Raw genomic sequence first — 22,104 nt, forward strand, 5'->3', positions numbered from 1 at the left:
TATTCCCTAAAACGAAATTCCCCAGAACTCAGATTCAAAAATACAACAGAATAATTACAGTTTAAGTAAAGAGAAAAACAATGAGTTTAATAGAAAAGAATTATTTTTATTTAGTAAGATAAACAAAGTGGTGACACTTATGCAAATATCTTTGAAGCTATCATGGACACCATAAAAAGTAAGCTAGAGAAGAAATTTTTAAGTGTGCCGCAAAGAACCACTTTTATATTTAACCTAGTTCAATGTTTCCTCTGGTTTTAGGAGTTTGAATAAATGGGGCAACCATGCTCTAAAGCATAAAGATTCTGTATAAACCCTTACTCATCTCTTCCCTCAAAGATTCATTAAATTGTTGACAATAAAACAAACTCATCTCAATTTTTAATCATATTTTTTAATTAGAGATCAAATTTGTTAAGTTACTGCATTCTCTATTTACATCTTTCTTTATGGGACTCAAAGTACTTATAAAGTTCATTTAAACTTTACCATTTGTATAAAGCAAATACAAACTATAAGCAAAACTAAACAACAAATTGTTTAGGAAATTTTGAGGGGTGATAGAACTATTCTAAAGCTGGATTATGGTAATGGATGCACAACTGTATATGAACTATATACTTTAAATGGGAGAATTTCATAGCATGTAAACTATACCTCAATACAACTCTTTTTAAAATAAAGCATCAAGAGAATGAGAAGATAAGCCACAGACTAGGAGAAATATTTGCAAAAGACATATTTAATAAATAATTTTATCCAAAATATACAAAGAACAATTAAAAATAATAAGAAAACAAAAAACACCCAATTAAAAAATAGGCCAAAGACCTTAACAGAAACCTCACCAAAGGAAAAATACAGATGGCACATAAGTATATGAGGAGATGATCCACATCGCATGCTATTAGGGAAATCCAAGTAGGAGATACCACTACACATTGCTTAGAATGGCCAAAATTCAGACCATCACCACCACCAACTGCTAGCAAGTACTTGGAACAACAGGAACTCTCATTCATTGCTGGTTGAACCATTCTGGAAGGCAGATTGGCAATTTCTTACAAAACCAAACATACTCTTACCATACAATCCAGCAATCAAGCTCCTTGGTACTTACCCAAAGCTGTGAGAATTTATGTCCACACAAAAACCTGCACATGAATGTGTACACCTGCTTTATTCATAATTACCAAAGTAACTAAATGTCCTTCAGTAGGTGAATGGATAAATAACCTGTGGTACATCCAGACAATGGAATATTAGTCAGCACTAGAAAGGAATGAGCTATCAATCCATAAATAGACATAGAGGAACCTTAAATGCATATTACTAAGTGAAAGAAGCCAACCTGAAAAGGCATCATGCTATATGATTCCAATTACATGACATGAAAAGAGAAAACTATGGAAGCAGTAAAAAGATCAGTAGTTGCCAGAGGTTTAGGGGGATGGATAAATGAAGAAACCGAGCACTGAAGATTTTCAGGGCAGTGAAGCTATTCTGTATGATACTACAATGGTGATACTTGTCATTATACATTTGTTAAAATCCATAGAATGTACAACACCAAGAGTAAACCCTAATGTAAACGCATACTTTGGGTGATAATGATGTGTCAATGTAGGTTCATCAATTGTAACAAATGTATCACTCTAGTTCAGGATGTTCATAGTGGAGGAGGCTGTGCATGTGCAGGATCAGTGGGTTTATGGGAACTCTCTGTACTTTCTGCTCAATTTTGCTGTGAACTTAAAACTAAAACCTGAAAAATAAAGTCTATTTAGAACAAAAGCAAAATAAAATAAAATAAAATAAAATAAAATAAAGCAGATTATACACCATGATTAAGTGGGATTTATCTCAGGAATGCAAGTTGGATCAACATTTAAAAATCAATTAATGTTCAACACCCTTTCATAATTAAAATACTCAACAAACTAAGAATAAAAGAGAACCTTCTCAATCTGATATGCAGCATCTGGAAAAACCCACAGCTAACACACTTAGCAGAGAAAGACTGAATGACTTCTAAAGGCAAGAAACAAAGTATGTCTTCTCTTGCCCCAGAAATTAGACAAGAAAACTAAGGCAGCAAGATTGTAAAGAAAAACTCTATTTGCAGATGGCATGATCTTGTATATAGAAAATTATAAGGAACATATTTTTTAAAAGTATTAGAACTAATAAAACATGTTCAGCCAGGATGCAGGGCAAGATTAATATACAAAAATCAGTTGTACACACAAGTAATGGGCAATCCCAAAATAAAATTAAGAAAGCAATACCAATTACAATATCATTAAAAACAATTTTTTTAAAAACTTAGGGATAAATTTAACAAGAAGTATAAAACATACTCTGAAAAGAAAACTGTCCAAGAAATTAAAGATCTAAAAAAATGGGAAAATATCCCATGTTCATGGATTAGAAGACTTAATATTGTCTTTTTTAATTGAAGTATAATTGATTTACAATGAGAAGACTTCATATTGTTAAGATAATAATATTTCTCAAATTGATATACAGATTCAGTGCAATCCCTATCAAAATCCCATCTGGCTTTTTTGCAGAAATTGGCAAGCCAATACTAAAATTCATATAAAAATGCAAGGAACTGAGACTAGCCAAGACAATCTTAAAAAAAAAAACAAAAACAAAGTTGGAAGACACAAATTTCCCTATTTTACAACTTACTACAAAAGTTATAGTAATCAACAGTGTGATACTGGCACAGGGAGAGATTTATAAATCAATGGAATAGAATTGAGAATCCAGAAATAAACCCTTATATTTATGGTCAACAGATTTTCAACAAGAGTGCCAATGCCATTCAGTTGGGAAATAGTAACAGTCTGGTAATGGGACAAGTAGGTATCCACAAGCAAGAGAATGAAGTTAGACCCCTGACCTCACATGATACAAAAATTAACTCAAAATGGATCACAGACCTAAATCTAACAGCTAAAACTATAAAACTCTTAGAAGAAAATACAGATGTAAATCTTCATGATTCTGAATTAGGCAAAACCTTCTTAGATATGACACCAAAGAGAAAGTAACAAAAAAACAAATAAACTGGACTTCATCAAAATTAAAAACTTTTAGGCTTCAATGGACACCATCAAGAAAGTGAAAAGACAAGCCACAGAATGGGAGAATATATTTGCAAACTTATATTTGATCATGGACTGGTAACTGAAATACATAAAGAACTTATTAACAACTCAATAAAAATATAACCCAATTTAAAAAAGGACTTGAACAGACATTTCTCCAAAGATACACAAATAATCAATAATCAACAAGCACATGAAAAAATGCTCAACATCATTCGTCATTAGGAAAATACAAATCAAAACCACAATGAAGTACCAGTTCACACCTACTAAAATGACTGTAATGTAACTACAAACAAGAAGACAACAGTAAGTGTTTACATGGATGTAGAGAAATTAGAACCCTCTTACATTGCTGGTGGGGATGTAAAATCATTCAGCTACTGTGGAAAACAGTTTGGTGGTTCCTCAAAAAGTTAAACACAGAGTTAGCAGATGCTAAATGACCTGGCGATTCTATTCCTAAGTATATACCCAAGAGAAATGAAAATACATGTTCACTTAAAACTTTTACAAGAAAGTTCATAAATAGTATTCAAAATAGCCAAAAAGTAGAAACAATCCTAATATCCAACAACTGATGAATGGATAAACAAAATGTGGCATATATCCATACAAAAGAATATCATTTCGGCATAAAAAGTGATGAAGTACTGATATATGCTACAGCATGGATAATTCAACTTTGAAAACATGCTAAGTGAAAGAAGTCAGTCACAAAAGATTACATGGTGTATGATTCTATTTATATGAAATGTACAGAATAGGCAAATCTAGAGACACTGAAAGATTAATAGTTGCCAAGGGAATGGGGAATGATTTGCTAATAAGAATGAGGTTTCTTTTGGTGGTGATGAAAATGCTCTAAACTTAAAATGAAAATTTACTTTGTTCATATACAAAAAGAACATTATATTGTACACTCTAAGTGGACAAACTGCATGATGTGAATTATATCTCAAGAAAGACATTTTTTAAAAAGCAAGTAATTCCACAGTTCTCATGATAGTGGCTTCCTCTTAGTGGGGGAGGTAAGGCAGAGAGATAGGGTAGGATGTGCTTTAAGAGCAGCTTCAACAAAGTTATTTTATGTTTATTTCTTAGGCTGGGTTATGGGTTCACAGATACTTTTAAAAATTATACTTCATAACTTCCATCATATCTCATAAATGTATCAAATTATGTTTACTTGTTTGTTTAAAGAGCACAGGCCTGTGTGAAAACCCCAATCTACCACTTGTCAGCTATGAAGCCTGAGGCAAGTCACTCAGACCCTTCTGAGCTGTAGATTCCTCCTCTAAAAATAGGGACACCATAATGTACCTCCTTAGGGTTATTCTTTATAATAAATTCTTAGGGTTTCTTTAAAATCCAAAGTGAAAATCCTCTATACTCTCAGTTCACTATAATAACCATTGTTGGTAAATATCCTTCCAGACTTTTCCAGAACATGAGAGTAATTTTTCTTATATTTTAAAGGGACAATCTTTCACATTGATTTTCACGTAATAAACTGTGAGCATCTTTCAAATTAAACCACTTCACTATTCATAGACATTTAGATTGCTTTCAGTCTGAGGGGGTTTCCCCAATTTTTTCATTTTTTTCTTTTAGACATTTTTATGGTATATTTTACCAAATACACATCTTAAATTTCTACACAGGCAAATCTGATGTTGCTGTCTTGCTTTGAGGTCAAGGAAATACATACTCTCCTTCCAAGATGATAAAAATGGTTATCTATATTTTCTTCTTACTTTTTTGGCTTTGTTTTTTACATTTAAATCTTTAATCCACCTGGACTTTTTGTACATGATGAACAGGGATCTAACTTCATCCCTCCCCAGCACTAGCTAAACACCCAACAAAGATACAAAATAAACTAGTGGTGTGTTGGAGCTGGTTCATACTGGCTCCTGAGAGACTGTTACATTTTATGAAATTTTGTAAAGCTGACTGAAACATTGCCATTGTTAAAAACTAAATTATATAAACTTACAATGAAATAAATCATATTTAAAATAAAGGTAATAAATACTCAGAAATCATCATTCCTAATTATTTTATTATGATTTATGCTTTTAAATTAACATCTTCTTTGCCTGTATGGGAAAAATACTTTATAATGATGTGCTACTGTGTTTCTTTTTCCAATTCAGGATTTAGTGACGTCAGGTTGGTAGCTTGAAATTGATCATTAGAGGAGTATTAGTATTTACCACAGAAATTGGCAAGCCCTACGAACCAGGGCTTTTTTTTTTTTTAATTTTTCAGTGGCTCTGTTATTAAATATATACCAACACACCATAGAAATAAGCCATTCTTTCTCACTTTTAAAGAGGATCTCTACTACACACTAATCTACCATTTATTTCATAAATTCATAGAACAGAATAAGGAGCTTAGTATTAAATAAACTTTTTTTTTTCTGAGCTTGCATCATAGACTGCTTTGGTATGCTTTGATGAATTAGGTGGCACTTTATACACAGTTTCTATTTTTCTAACATGAGATCACAATACTACATTGAGAATGTATTTTTCCTAAACAATTCAACAGCATTCTTAATGTAGACTATAGAAAGTAGTAGCAAAATAAAGGACTCTTTTGGGGAATAGCTGGTTATAGTATATTATTTTTGGATGAGAGCTCTTTACTCTTAAGAAAAAAAATCCAAACACAACAAAACAAAATCACTACCATGGGGTCATCTAAACACCACTCTGTTTTCTCATAAAAATTCCTCATTGCATGAGGAAGTAGGGATCTACGTAATGGCAAGAGCCAGTGATAGTACTTTTCTTTGACAGTCACCATCTCGTAAAGACTTAGTATTAGCAACTTTTAATTCAACAACAAACACTTATTAAGTACCCACCAAGGACCATATTAGGCTCTGGAGATGCAAATGAGACATGGCCCTAAGCCTTTGAAGTGCTCATCATTTTTAGTGGATCAGTGGGTAGAGAATGTGTCATAATTGATTACAAGCATTTGCTCTGATTAGCACTGAGAGGGAAAGAGAGACAGAAACATTGATTTCCATTTGTCTTCTAAGGATAAGTATTTACCTTAAGAAAAAAAAATCAAAGTATTAAAAAAAAAAAGTCTGCCCACCTACAGAGACAAGCTGACACGTGTTGGTAACTAGATCTTGAGCATCCATACCTATTTTCATGTCTTTCCTGCTGAGGTACTTTAAGAAGTTAGCGATCTATTTGCAGACAACACTATCAACTGCCATCAAGTAAACCACTATCTGCTGCATATATATTTCTTACCTGTCACAAGCCATTTAGATTTGAACTCCAGCTGCCTCATTCTAGGTGTTTATGTTATTAAACTATGTAATGTAATAGCTGGGTGAACTCAATAAAACAATCCACTTTTGCACATAAACAAAAGACTTGACTTTTAAAGACTTGCTGTTCAGTTAGAGTTTCCAGTAAACAAAATATCTCACTGTAGCCCAAGGGGCAAACACAGCAGCCGCCCTTTTTCATACACACATTTGTGGCTTAATATACACAGAGTGATGATTCCAACCACCTCTAGTCACTAACTAATATTTTAAACTTTAAAATCTATTTCTTAGGGATTTGTGCTATATATAGAAATAATCATTATCCTTTGGGAAACAATGGTTCATTTACTGAAAACGAGTTTAACAAAGGAATTATTTGGTACTGAAAAATACAGAGCCGTGAATTGGGTGACACAAATCACAACATCATCAGCTCATGTGACTGTATTAGGGTAATTTTCTTCAAAAAAAAAAAAAAACAAAAAACAAAACAAAAACTATAGTAACTTAAAATTTAGCTTCAACAATGTAATATCCTTAATCATGTCTTATGTCACAAAACTGTGAAACTAGATCTTAGGCTCTTATTTTGAAAATGTCCCTTAACTCTCCAATCTGAGATAAATGCCACAAAAAAGAAAAACTCTGCAGAATGGAATATTTCTATTCTGCCTGAAGCCTAGTTTTGACTGGTATGTTTCAGTTGCACATTTGATTCACACTGAATTTTGTTTTAAGTATTAGGAGAATAAATAGCATTCCAGAAAGTCACAAGCTTGAAAACTTCCAGTTTCTTCTCTAGTTGGAGAGCTTACAAAACTTATTACATGGAACAGTGAGTTGATGCAGTGACCATAAATTTCTTAACATTGTAAGTCTAAATTTAATCAAGATCCAATCTCAGCAAGTTCTGTAAAAATAGCCTCAAAGCAGATAAAGCAAAAGTCACAGAATGTTAATCTAGAAGAATGGTTTATGGATATATCGTTGTACAGTTCTTTCAAATTTTCAGGTTTAAAATTTTTCAAAAAAGTAAAAGCAGGAGGGGCAAGATATCCTCAAAGCAGATACACAACACGATTACATACAACATGAAAAGAGTGCGTTATTTTCCACCAAAAGCCTTGTAGCTCATGACATTAAACTTTTACCAGAAACTTTAGAATCACTGACACACACAAAAAAAGAGTATTCTAAATACTCTATTTTTTTTTCAGAAGCATTGTTCCCGGTTTCATCTATAGAGTTTTTGTTTTTTATTTGTTTTGTTTTGCTTTTAGAAGAACACTTCCTCCATTTTCAATGGGCATTAAGTTGGACAGGTATTACTGGTAAAGCAGCAAAGGAGCAAAGGTTCTGGCTCGGCCTCTTACCAGCTGTGTAACCTTGAATAAATCTCTCAGCTTCTCTGCGTCTCAATTTTCCCACTTATAAAATGAGGCAGTTACACTAGATGCATTCTAAAGTATCTTGCAACTCCATAATTCCTTTTAGATAGAGCTCTAGGCTTGTGAGAATGAAAAAATTAGCCCTCCAGAAAAAAGGCCAAAATCTACCTTTGCAATGTTAGTGAAACAAACAGGATACAAAACTGTAAATGTACAATGTAATAATCATGATCCCAACTCTAATATTATTACAAACACACACATTCCAGGTAAAAAAAAGTTATACCAAAATACTATTAGTGGCTATTTCTGAGTTGTAGGTTAAAAACAGCTTTTCTGATTTTCAGAGTTTCTTATGATAAACATATTATTACTTTGATAATAGGGTAGGAGGAGGGAGTTAAAGAATAAGGAAAACCCTCCTTTTATGCGCTAAGGGAAATTTTACCTTTGGAAGGCAGTCTATACTTTGAATTTTTCAAAAACAGTTGGGCTTTAATCAGAAAAAAAAAAAAATCTCTGGTATTATCATGTACTTGATACCTGACAACAATCACACAAAAGCTAGTTATCTGCCGTAGGTTAGTAAGCTTTAAGGAGATACTCTATTTTTTCACATGTCCTGAAATTGGTAATAAGTCTGACAGCTGACAAATACATAGTGCCAAGCACAGTTCTAAGACTTTACGTATGTATTGATTCACCAAATCCTCACAATACCCTATGAGGTAGATATACCAGTATTTACTATCCCCACTTTACACACGACAACCATGAGGCACATAAAGGTTAAATAATTCACCCACAGCTAATAAGGGCAAGATTTAAATCCAGGCCGTCTGCTATCAGAGTACAGGCTCTTAACTATTAAACTACCCTGTCCCTTTGTACTTAAGTGCTGTCCTCCTCAGGTCATTCTTTAACTTAACTGCTTTTGCTCTCAAAGTTCTTCTAAACTACTTTTCTTTTACCTGAAAAGAAATAATATTTAAGTACTGATATAAAAAGACTGGCCAACCTTTTAACTTGCTAGCTTAAAAGTTTAATTCATTTCTGAGTCATTACTTCAAACATACAGGAAGTATACTTTAATCTCCATATATATCACTAAGTAAACAACATTATAACATCTGAGGAATTAAATAAATAGCATTAATTACTGAGTTAAAATTGGAATGTTTTAATAAGGGAGGACGCTTTATTGATTGACATTATTTGTCCTCATGACCTTCTGTGAAAAGAGTCCCTAAAACCAACTAGGTTGTACCTTTCTAAAATTTCTATTTTATTGAAATGACATTTTTAAACCATGTTGCAATTAACCGTTTTGGTTTCTGAAAGAATGCATCAGTATTTATTTTGGACATTGGCTTCAGTACACACCCAATTATCTTCACAATAACCTCAAATACTGTAACATGCAGAACGTGGGAAAAGGAACACAGAGGAAGCCAACCAATTAAACATGGTTGAAGGTTCTCACCTAATTCTTAGGCAATTCAAAACCAAACCAAGTATACTGCGTGCCTTTTTCTGCACAGTACCATTACCTATCAATTTTTATGGCTTCTGGATTACTTTTAATATAGCTCAAAATTACCCACATCTAGCCCCATCAGAGTAAATATAGAATCAATGGTTTCCTATTTTAAAAAATTAAAAAGAGAAGGAAGTGGAGAAGTGAGAAAAAAAAGAACTGCATTGGGCGCCTGTTAACTTCTAAGTGCAATGAGACAATCACCTGATAATTGCACCCTTTGGGTACTTCTGTACTGGTAAGATAATAAAGTGAAATAGTCACCTGGTTTATTTCAATTTACTTACACAATTTGCAAATCTGTAGCTCTCTGCTATGGTGCATTAAGAAAATTAGCATGTAAGAAAAATTACCTGCTTACGTAAATGAGGATGATTTTTATCCATGCAGACAGAAAAAAAAAATAGCTGCAATCTGGGTCAAACGACTAAATTTATCTATTTGTTCAAATGTCTCTCTTCACCTTTTCTCTGTAACTCAGAGCAAGAATTTTAGGTCAAGGAACGGATAAACAAAATGTTTCTGTGTTGCCCATTTCTCTGTAAGAAGTTTGCTGTCTGACACTACTGAGCTCTACATTACTTAAACTGAAAACAAGACTGAGAACTTTATCTAGATAACAAAACCACAACACTGAGAGAGGAAAGAAATCAGTGGAGGATATCTGATCTAACTGAAAAGAAAAGCAAACATGGCAAGGATCAGGTACCAATTTTACCTTCTGCTACTACTTTAGGCAAACAGGGCTTCAGAAAAGAAAAGGGAAATACTCCAAATAATTCAGGGTAGGCAGGACAACTTATCTACAAAGAACATCATTCCAGTTTGTTTTATAAACGGACCAGGTCAAGTTCTTATGAGTCTGACATAAGTTAGATGAGTGTGTTCTTGGTCATTTAATGACTGCCTTCCCAGCATTCGCTGCTGGAATTCATCCCTCCTACTTATCACTGACTCCATCTCCAGGTCCAGGGATGGACCTGATTGCTCCAAAAGTAACCTTATCTTCACTGACACTAACTGGTTCAGAAATGAGTATACAACCCAATAAAGGCCAGAGAGACTCTAGAACTGGGCTGGTCAATAAGGTAGCCAGGAGCCACATAGCTACTGAACACTTGAAATTTGGTTAGTCCAAATTGAGACATGTGGTAGGCACTAAGATACACACTGGATTTTGGACATTTTGTATGGGAAAAAAAGAATGTAAAATATCTAATTAATGATTTCATAGTAATAACATGTTGACATGATAATATTTTTGATATTTTGAGTTAAATAAACTATATTACTAAAATTAATTCACCTGTTTCTTTTCACATTTTTTAATGTGGCCACTGGAAAATTTAAAATCACATTATATGGCTTTAATTATACAGTTGACCCTTCAACAACACGGAGGTTAGAGTTGCTGACACCCTAGTGCAGTCAAAAATCTATGTATAACTTTTGACTCCCCCCAAACTTAATTACTAATAGCCTATGGTTGACTGGAAGGAAGCCTTAGCAATAACACAATCAATTAACACATATTTTGAATGTTATATGTATTACGTACTGTGTTCTTACAACAAAGTAAGCTAGAGGAAAAAAATGCTAAGAAAACCATAGAGAGAAGATGTATTTACAGTGCTGTTTACAAGATGAATCATCTATTAATACCTAACAATATTGTCTTATATGATACAAAACACTAGATATTATATATATCACTAACACTAGACATCAAAGATGAAAATATAATGTGAAAAAGAAATACATATTTATTTACAGGTGTAACTATTCATGCATTGATAACAAAGAAACAGCAATATGGTAGCTTCATGGTAGCCCAGTTTAACCAAGAGTATTGGAAACATTGCTACATTTTTTTAAAAAGCCACTTATCTGTAATAATATGCTGATACACAGTTTGTCCAGCTATGAGTGAGTGAGGGGGGAACATACTACCTGGTAATGTAATTCTTTGAAAGCAAAGTTAAAAAAAAAACACCAAACTAACACACAATTAATTTCATATTAAATATCATTCACCTTATGCCTATGTAAGGATAGACTGGTATCTATATATATTTTATGCATTCATGACATACCTTTAACTTAATTTTTTGATTTTTTAGGTGATGTGGTTCATCTGTAAATTTTTTCAAATTGTCACAGATATCCAAAAAATTTTCCAATAAATTTATTTTTAAAAATCTGCATATAAGTCGATCCACACAGTTCAAACCCGGGTTGCTCAAGGTTCAACTGTATATCTGCTGGTTTGCTGAAGACTTATTTCTATGAAAGTGCTCCCTTCCTGCTGTGGAAGAGCTTCAGGAAGTCACGGTCCCTCTAATCTCTGGGCATTGTGTGCCCTAAACTGCTACTGCCTTAAAGCTGTGACACAGCTCATTTTCTGAGAGGTCCATCTGCAAACCAGCAAATTCCCTATGCAAATTCAAAATTTCAAAGATTCCTAAACACAAAACATTTTAAATCAACTTGCTAGTTAATGTAAGCACTGGTACACAAATCATCATACCTGATTACTCACACACAAAAAAAGACAAAATACCTAATATTCGACTTTATTTAAAAATCACTTCAAATATTTAAGAAAGCAAGCAAACAAAGCCTAAACTACTAAAAAGGTAAAGTACTATCAGGAAAATAATATCAAATTCATATTTAGGAAAAAACTGACTGCCCATTTGCAAATGGCAGGCTCTTCACCACTGCACTGAAACATGTATACAGTGATTATTACCAGTAAGTCAGTAATAGGAGAAGGTAAGTCTCTTGGACAACTTCACATTTAAAATCTGATCCCAAATTTGAAAACTATATAAAAAGTTTTCTGGAAAAGGGTTACCCACCAGAAAAGGGTTACATTTATCTCATTCTACCTTTAAGCAATTTTAGAAGCTATTCAACATCTGTAGTCCTGAAGAAAGTTGTCTTGTGGTCACTAGCAGAATCTACTTGCCCAAAATAATGCCACAATGGTTCACAAATACTAATTCAATTTTATAATGCAAACTTAGGAAACACAGGATTCTACAAATGAGGAAACCAAGACTCAGAGAACTCAAATAACTTTATCAAGGTCAGAGTTGTTGGTAGCAAGGCAGGGGCCAGAACCTGGTCTCCTAACAAGTGTAATTTAGTACTTTATTACCCTGTCATTAAAAAAAGAATTCTTCCCAAGGAAATGGCACCTTGAACATGATAAACATAAAGTTCTCTAGTTTATTAAACAAATAATAACTTGGGGTTTGAGAGAATTGTATTAATAATAAAACAAAGTGCTACTAATACTGAAGACATTCTTTGGAACCAAACATGTATCTCAGAGGGGGAAAAAAATCCCACACAGAATCATTCTCTCATGTGCCATCAATTATTTACTTGCTAAATTCAATAGCCTTTTCTCCACCATAATTTTCTTTGACATTATCTGCACCAAAGATCTCCCACCTTCTTAACAATCTTCTGTCATTTGTAGGCAATCACCATGAACATATTTTCCTATCTGACTGCCCTTTAGTTCCACCTCTGATAATTTCTTCCATCTACAACTGAGAACATTCCCTAAGGCCTAGACCTCAGCTACCTCTACTTTTCCATTTACATATCTTGAAAAAACAATATTCTGAATAAGTCACTCTCTTAAAAACTTCCAATGGTTGCCATTCCCAATGTTTCAACCTTTTTCATTATTGCCCTCCCAGTAGCATTTTTAGACATTTTCCCCCAAACACCCCCTCATGAAATTTTAATGCCATAGATATGCTGTATATCTGTTTATGTACTATATGTATATGTGTGCTTTATTCATAAAAAGAGTAAGGTTTTTTTTGTCCCTCTCCCAAGTACCAATGGTGTCTCAACTCTTCAGTAGGACACACCAGCCTCCTGAGTATCTAGCTCAAGCTTGCATCTCCACCCTTATCCTATCATCTCCAAATACACTTTACGTTAAAAAAAACTCCAGCCCTGTAAGTCTCCGGGTATGGGCCTGTCCACCTATAATGCCCTTCCCAATTAGTTGACTCTCTCACTCTTAAAACTCAGTTGAGGTACTACCTCTTCTTGGAAGTATCCACATCTTTCACAGAAATCCTTCTCTGTATTCTCAGGGAGTATCTCTACTGCTGCATTTATGGCATTTACGAATCTCTCTCCCCCACTAGATCATAATCTCCTTTAAATCCTTATCAGCCAGCACAGTGCCTGGCAAACAGTCAACACAGAGTACATGAGTATTATAAGAACAAGTGAAAATAGTACGTCCTTATGTTTTTTATTTAACAGTTTCAAAATTAGTTTCAACTCTCCATCAAGGGTCCCTGAGAGCAAGGATGTATCACTTTTCATACTGTTTATTTAACTGTAAGCTCCTTCAGGGCAATAACATGACTTAAACATCTTTATATCCCAGTACCAAGCATAGTACAGATAATAGAAACTTGAAAGAGGTTTGCTAAATTATTTATAGAGCTAAGTATCCTCATTAGTGTGTACAATAGTGCTGGACTGTGGGTAGACAATAAAAATACATTGATTAGTGAGTTCCAACAATGTCAAAACCTACTGTCTGATAGCAGATATGATTCAATTAGCCAAACTAATTCAAAACACAGATGTGAAGCTGAGTTTAGGTAAAGAGCACTAATTATCATCAAAGGCAGACAGCCTATATACACTCCGTATACTAACACCATTACAATTAACTATTAAAGTTGAACTCAACATAGTTTCCTTAGAAGTCATCTTTTCATAATGCCAGAGTGCCAGAATTTTTTCTAATCTCTTTTGGCTAGGTACCTGAGAACTACAAACTAAGTCTACGATGACTTACCCCGTGCTTATTGACAGTATTACAACTCCTGCCTAAGGCACTCTCTGTGTTACCCCCAAGCAATAAAAAGATCAAACTGACAAGCTATTTTAGTTAGGAAATCATTGTTGATCTGCATTAGATGACCTGATCAAGAAATAATTCACTAGAGTGTTATGGAAGCACAGGGAATCATAAGTAAAACCCTAATATAATCTTATAATGAAAGAGTTTTCACCCAATGACTTTTCTTTCTATTTGGTTGGATGACAAATGATAGTTTTTGATGACAAAAGTTTCTTTGGCCTTGACAATTTCCACCAAAGAAATCAAATCAGCATATTAAGGAAACATACAGTACATAAACAGTTGATTCTTAACTGCTAGGACATCAACAAATCTAAGAAAAACCACCAAGAATAGATACAAAATTCTACACAATAAAACTACACTGCTCCAAGTTGTGAAGATAATGAAACATTCCAGTGCTCCATTAGAAGATGGTCTTTTATATGAAGGAACAACAACTCTACAGTTGCCTATGCTTTGAGGGATAAATCCCAGAACTTAGATTCAAATAAATATTCAGTATTTTGCAAATATTCTTCTAGCATAACATATGAAAGGGAACTATACCTGCCTCTATTTCTTTTTCAGGACATGCACCAGTGGTGCTAACTGATAGCTTAAAAAGTTGCGTGCAATTTTAAGGGATACGGTGGCTTTAGCTTGTTCGAAAAGGCAATTCTTTCTGAAATGAATGTTTTTAGTAAAAAAGAAAAATCATCCTTTTTTCTTCTGAGCTGATATTCAATAACATTACATGAAATTTCTCCCCAAGAATAAAACAAGTTTCTTTTGTTGTGTTGTGGTTTTGTTTTATTTTTAGTTTTTGAATAAAATTTGCATAATCTTGTCCAGAAGCCTAAGTACAAAATGACTTCCAATGTTACAGGCGATGGAGTTTCTATCGCCCAGAAACCAGTTCAGTGTCATTAGACTGTGTTACTTTTATTCTCTCTCTTTGCCTCTCTACTTTAGGACTATGAACCTGCAGTTTCTAAAAGTGAGTTTGTTTGTAGTTAAAGCAAACAATATAGATTTCCACATTTCTAGTTTCACATGGATGCTTTGTTATGTCTAGAAGAGCAACCGTTTCCTTTTTATGGTGCAGGCTCTGCTTCTTCAAAGCTCTTTTCACAAAGCAGACCCCCCAAAGAATCCAGCTGTGGCTGTTAATCTTGGCTGATACAGAAACTTCTCAATACTACATATTCTTAACTTGTAAACCACAATTAATAACAAAATACACTTTAGGATACTACTCTTTCTGATGCAGCTAACTCCAGCATTTTCCCAAAATTATTCCAAAAGCATTCCCCATTTTTCCAAATTATGGTTTGCTATTTGAGGAGTAAGATGGACCAGAGGAAACATCAGGGGGAAAAAAAATGATGCCTCTAATCTTCACAAGATGAGCAAGCTAGACATCTCTGCCATGCATAAGGATTTACACTGAATAATTTTTCATTAAATCACACATTTCCCTCACCTCACTGGGATTTTCTTTAACAATTCACACCTTTTCATCCAAACACAAGTAAAATGAATTTCCACTAATGCTGAACTTTCAAAATAAGGATGTCCTTCATTTGTTACATTCTGAGAAGAAAAAAATTTTTAATTTCCTTCCAGGTATGTAAATCCATAATACTTTCTAAAATAGTGCAGATGATCTGACTAGAACATCTACCAAGTCCATACAAACATGTGTATTTTTTACTTTTCATATGTTTGTTTCTAATAAAATAGAACAGAATATTTCACCCCAACTCATAATTCAGCCCTCCTTACCTCCCTGGCATTACAGCACAACTACAGGGACACTCTGTGGTATTTAAAGTCATGCCTCCAAAAACAGTCTGCATGTTGATTTCACCTGATAAATCTGACCATATGTGAAGCCACTTCTACACACATTTACATAAGTTTGAATTTCCTATCAATAATAACTACAATAAAAACAACTAACATTTATTGAGTCCTTACAGTGTGCTAGACAGTATACTCATTGGTTTACAAGGATTACCTCATTTAATCCTTTTACCAATCCTATAAGATAGGTACTATTATTATCCTCATTTTATAGATGAGAAACAAAGAGGTTAAACAATATATCAAGATCACACAGCTAGTAAATAACTAAGTATCACTACAGTGATGCTTTAGTTTCAAACTACTTAAAGTAACCTGCTGAAGGTATTAGAATAATAAAATTCAAAGTTCTCCAACTTTACTTGGAGAACAAAGGCAACGGACTGAATGAATCCCAGGATCTTTGATCTTCCAATTAATCAGATAAGTAAAAAAACCAAAAACACTGATTTTATAAAGTGGAAGCTTCTCCCAGACTCACTTCTATCAAGGTGGCAATATGTACCATTAATTCAGTCTGATATTTCAGATTGCCAATATCAAAATTGCCTGGGTTTAGCAGTCCTCAAACCTCTCTCATGTGGTCAACTTCCTTCAGTGTTCAAAGGTACAGGCTTCATGAGCCCCTGAAGCCTTATGTTCCAATACTTTCCATCCCAATGTTGTCATATCTTTAAGAACAGCAAAACTTAACTTTCCTTTGGCAGGTATGAACTACAGGCGAAAAGGTATTTATATTATCCTCACCAAAGGACTGAGGTTTCTGTTTGTGTGTTGTTTTGTGTTTTGGTTTTGCATTATGAAAATGTCCATATGGGCATCTGGAAGCCTTGACATCTGATAAAGGTCAAATTATATATGATGCTTTGGTAACCCATGAACAACATTCTATCATTGGCAATGAATGTATCTCCAGCTACCCTATGATCATATTACCAGGTAAGCTGGAACCTTTACTTTGAGATAAAACACAGCAGACAGTTGTTAATGAAACCTTAATTGAACTGTCAAAGCACCACCTTTACCAGCAAGCTAATAGGTAATTCACTACTTTTACACAACTGTCCAATACTGATAAGTTATTCCAGTACTTAAATTCAGCAGAAAGATAAATCAAGCCTAGTAGACTAAATTGTTCAGTGATAAATCTGAATGGTAAAATGCTGCATCACTTCTACAAATATCTCTCCCTGTCTACATGGAGGAACAACAATATCCCCCAAAATTATATGCAACATTTTTAGCCATCAGTTAGTACTACTGGGTACATGTCCAGAAAAAGAAACGAGAGCAGATATAGTTTCCTTTCATATGCTACACCAGAAGAAAAATACTAGCACAATGCATTAAACATATTTGGGTCTAAGTGACTCTTATAATGCCCAAGTAGCTATATGGCGCTTTGAATTAAATGATGTATCATTGGTAGAATATTTCTACATTCCATTTTAATCACTTTAGATTGTTGTTTCACATTCATTAGGCGCCTTCTAAATTAAAAAGAAAAATTCTCATTTAGTGAAAAAGTAAAAAAACCTCTCTAATATCTTTAGCTTGGGTTTCAGAATACTAGTGCAATTCACACTGGTTTCATGTTCAAATCTCCAGTTTTAACAATCTGACTCAGGACAGATAGCAGTTAAATTCCAAATATAATAGGCAATTCAGACAACAAGTCATCATATGTAAATATAAAAATAGAAAAGTATTTGCATACTAAAACACACACCTGGAACTCTTCCCTTTTTTCATGCCAAATTGTATTTCACCTGTAACAGCTGACAAAAATAGTCAATGCAGCTAAGTAGAAAAACTTGGTTAAAGAACAAAGAAGGACCTGACCAGGATATCAAATAACCAACCAGCAAAGATGCCAGAGTACTGTGCTAGGTGATGGAAAGAAAAAGAAGTACTCTAGCAGACACAGTCATTATCCTCAAGGGACTTACAAAAGTAGTCAGTGAGACAGAGCAAACCCCAAACAACTGGTCTACAGTTGTAGAAGATGCTACAGATGGAGGTACTTCAAGTGCATGCAAAGAATTCCATAGGTGGTAGACGGTGTCAATCAATGAAAGAATCTGGAATGAACTCAAATCAAACACATTCAGATTTTCATATATCAGTAATTCAGGATACCCACTACCAGAATGTTTGCTGTGGGATATTTTCAGCACTCCAGTTTCTCACCTCCCTCTTTAAAAAAAAATTTTTTTTTCCCTTAGCACCAACTTGAAGTTAAAACTTCTACAAGTCACATCACCATCTGATAGAATTGTAAGCCAATAATACCTTTACAACAGAGTCAAGAATGCTGCAACCCATTACCCTTTCAGTATCTCTAGTTCTTAGCATTGTATGCAAAGCACTAAAATGAAAGCAAGCATCCAGGTCTAAGAAAATCCAAATTCTCAGTAAGTCACTGTCACAATTTAAAGCAAGGAACAATCTTTTTCTGGCCCCATCCCTTTGCCCTCCCCCCCAGCTATGAAATCCTCAAGGGTTAGGCAAGGAACGACAGTTCATGGTGCAATCCCTGAGGATAGGCTATGGAAGGGAAGAGAGGAAGGCAAGAACAGGCAGGTCCCTGAGCAGAGACTGAAGAGGCACCATTAGCGGCTACACGCTTTCCCATCAGGAATCTCACACACCTTGGAGAAGGCAGCACTGCAGCAGCAGCAAGCTCCTTGGAGAGCTAGCTGGGACAAAATTGGACTCTTTTTAAAAACAAACAAAAACCAGAACAGATCACTTAGTAGCTTACTTTATAAAATCCGAAACATAAATAAAGATGGCCAGATATAATGCAAAAATAAAACTCAAATCAATTACAGCCTGAAAAGCAATGACGAAAGGAGACGTTTACCAGGCTAGTTCCAAACAGTTCATTTTCCTGTGGTGATAGGGGTTTTTCTAGACATTAACAAGAATTGTTTTTTAATTGAGGTATAGTTGAAGGAATCTATTTTTGAAGCACTGAAAACATCAATTCACCTTATCCACACCAGAATGCTTAATCCTTGGGGGTGGGGGGGGACCTCAGTTCACTCTAGTTTTGATAGGAATAGGACCCTACAATGATAAACGTATTTTATTATAAACTAGTAATCTTCCTAAGAAGGACAAGTACACAAAATGTTGCATTTAAGAAGCCCTTGGACTTTTAAAAATGTCCTAGCACTAGCAAAGTAGAGCAGTTTCATGTTTAAAAAGTATACTTCCTACTACAGCAACCAACCAAGGGGTAACAGCAACTTACAAGCCACAAAATGACACTAAAACATCACACTGAATGTGGGCCACTGCATAGTTACAGTCTACTGACCTCAATTGTGGTACTCATGTGTGATGCTATATTTAATGCATTCTTATCAAAAGGCTAAAGCTACATACTTTCCAACTGTAGCTTTATGGTTTAAAATAAATCACTCATGCAACAACTTAACTGGTTCAACTATGAACCCTATCTTCCTTCTGGGGATCAAGATCACAAATTGAGGAAAGAAAAGACCAAAAGAATAACAAAATATATCCCAATGACAAGACTGTTATAAGGAATCGAGTTTGGGTCAGTTGTGACATTTGCTGCAATTTGGGCAACTGATTCAAACTAAATCAAACATGAGTGATGGCCAAGCTCTGTGTAGGAATAAGCTTTTCACGCATTCATCTATTTATTGATCCTCTGTTCAGTGGCTTGCCTAGGTTCTACCCAGTAAGTTTGGTAGACAACAAACTTATGTGCATTACTCAACAGAGGGTGCCCCACCAAAACTGGCCATGACTCAAAAGCATAAGCCTAGACGGCCAATGCATTAGGCCTCTTCACCAGGTAAGGCAGGGTGGTTTCCTACAGTTGAGCTGAGAAGCTTGTTCCACTAGGCCAACATGGAGAAAATGGTGAGAAATGAAACTCGCCCAACCACAACCATGAGAAGATACCAGGTGAAGTTGTGTTTTCCTTTTGATACTCACCAGACAACACCAAAGGCTCCATATCCAATAGGTCTATCCGGCTCAATATCCAGCTGCTGTTGTGGATGATGCGAGTGCTGATGATGGTGCGCCTTAACTGTGGCAGCTGCGGCAGCCTGTACCTGAGCTGGGGCTGCCGCAGCTGGTCCAGGAGCCTGACCCGGTGCCGGTGATGGGAAATATGGCTGTTGTTGCCCAGGGTTTAGCATGGCTGCAGCTGCAGCCGCTGCTGCGGCTGCCGCAGCTGCCGAAGAGGTATGCTGCTGTACGGGGTGTACGGCAGCAGCCGACCCGGGATGAAGATGGTGCTGAGGGTGGTGGTGGTGGTGCAGGTGAGGAGGAGGGAGGTGTGGAAGGTGGTGGTGATGGTGGTGGTGGTGACCTGCTGCTGCTGCAGATGTACCGCCATTGTAAGCCGCCATCATTTTTGCGTTGGCTCTTGCGCCACAAAGAGACATTCAAAAAAATGCCCTTTGATTGGAAAGCAAACTGGGTCAAGCTGTCATTTGGCCATTTAAAAATGAAGAAAAACCACTCACTCCACCTCTAAAAACATGGAGCGGAACTGGCTTTATGTCTTCATCAGTCAATCCAGACAACTTAGAGGATCTTGGTGTTGAATTTGGGGGTGAGCGTGTGTGGAAGGGTGTGGGTTGCCCAAAAAAATTAAAGAAAATAAAAAGGAAAAGGAAAAAGGGACCCCTTCCCCCCAGGTTTCCTGCCACAAGTGGGTACTAAAACTCCATCCTTAATTCGGGGGAGGTTCCAACTTTGAATGTGGGAATAAAGGCCAAACCTCCCGACCCCCTGAACTCCACACACGAAAAGGATCAGGTAACACGCCACCCTTGGAATCTTGTAAGAGGCTTGACTCATCTACCCCTTCCATTCCCACATCCTTTTCTAAACACCTACCACCTCCTCAAAAATACAACTGAAAAAAATTCCAACCACCCCAAATTAAAAAGATAGGGGGAAATTCTCGGGGAAACCTGCTTCCCCCCTGGAACTCTCAGGCCTTCCTACATCTCCCCCGCCTTCCCCTCAGGTTGACCTGATTGGAGGGGGGGTACCAAACTTTCCAGAACAGAAAAGAGCCAGGGAAGGAGGCAGGAGGGATAGAGTGAGCACAGAGGAGGCGACAGGGCAGGACAGAGAGGAGAAAGAGAACCGGGGCAAAGTGAAGGTAAGGAGGTGCAGGGAGGAATGAAAGAGAGGTGGGCAGCGCTCGGACGCCCAGACAGGGATCCGCCCCGGGAGGAGGTTAGGGTCCCGGGGCCAAAGAATGGGAGCCCCGGGAGGCGGGCGGGGTGCAGTCGGAAGCGAGCTGACTCCTGCCCCCGCCGCCGGCTGCTTCTGCTGAGGAGGGTTGGGGGGGAGAGCGGGTGGGTCCCCCCGCGCGACGGCCCCCGCAGGGCTCAAGGCTGCTCCGTCTCCCCCCCTCCCCCCCACCCGGCTTCCGTCCCCGCGGCCGCTTTCTCCTCAGCCGCTGCGGCCGCTTTCTCCTCAGCCGCCGCCTCCTCAGCCGCTGGTGCCGCCGCGGCCGGACTCACCTCCCCTAGCAAAGCCGGATAGAGCGGAGCCAGCGGCGGACACGCGCAACCAGCCGCTGAGGCCCCGCCCCCGCCTCACACTGACCGGCTACCCTAGCCAATCCACTCCCACCTGTCCGCGTCCTCCTCCAATCCTTGGCCGGGAGCTTCAGACAGGCGCACTGTTCGGCCAGTGGAGACAAGGTGTGGGACTCCTGGGGAAATCCCGCCCCCAACCCGGGATGGGCAGATCGAAAGACCAATCAAAAGACAGAGTTTGACGTGACCGACAGGGCCAAAAGCGAATTGAACACCAAAGATCTCCGTGACATTTTCTTTCGCCTCTCTCCTCTTTTCTTTTTCTTCTTTTATTTATTTTTTTTTTTTGGCAGGAGCAGGAAGCTGCGTGCTAATCCCGCCTGCAAAAGCTGGAAGAGAGGGGTGGAATGAGAGAACCAATCATGAGCTGGGGACCGAGAACAGAGCAAC

General features: G+C 36.5%; 1 protein-coding gene across 2 annotated transcripts in view; it reads right to left on the reverse strand.

Moving 5' to 3' along the window:
• NLK (nemo like kinase) overlaps positions 1 to 21,639 on the reverse strand; it is a 131,824-nt gene extending 110,185 nt beyond the window's left edge. The window contains exon 1 of one of the 2 annotated variants that reach the window (XM_031468357.2): positions 20,084 to 21,639. In XM_031468357.2, coding sequence (XP_031324217.1) covers positions 20,084 to 20,541 — 458 coding nt within the window. In that variant the 5' untranslated portion in view covers positions 20,542 to 21,639. The remainder of the gene's footprint in view (positions 1 to 20,083) is intronic. The other variant, XM_031468356.2, reaches the window with a different exon arrangement.
• Between the last annotated feature and the right edge of the window lie 465 nt (positions 21,640 to 22,104).

This window comes from Camelus dromedarius, chromosome 16 (assembly GCF_036321535.1).
Source record: "Camelus dromedarius isolate mCamDro1 chromosome 16, mCamDro1.pat, whole genome shotgun sequence".
Taxonomy (NCBI): Eukaryota; Metazoa; Chordata; class Mammalia; order Artiodactyla; family Camelidae; genus Camelus; species Camelus dromedarius.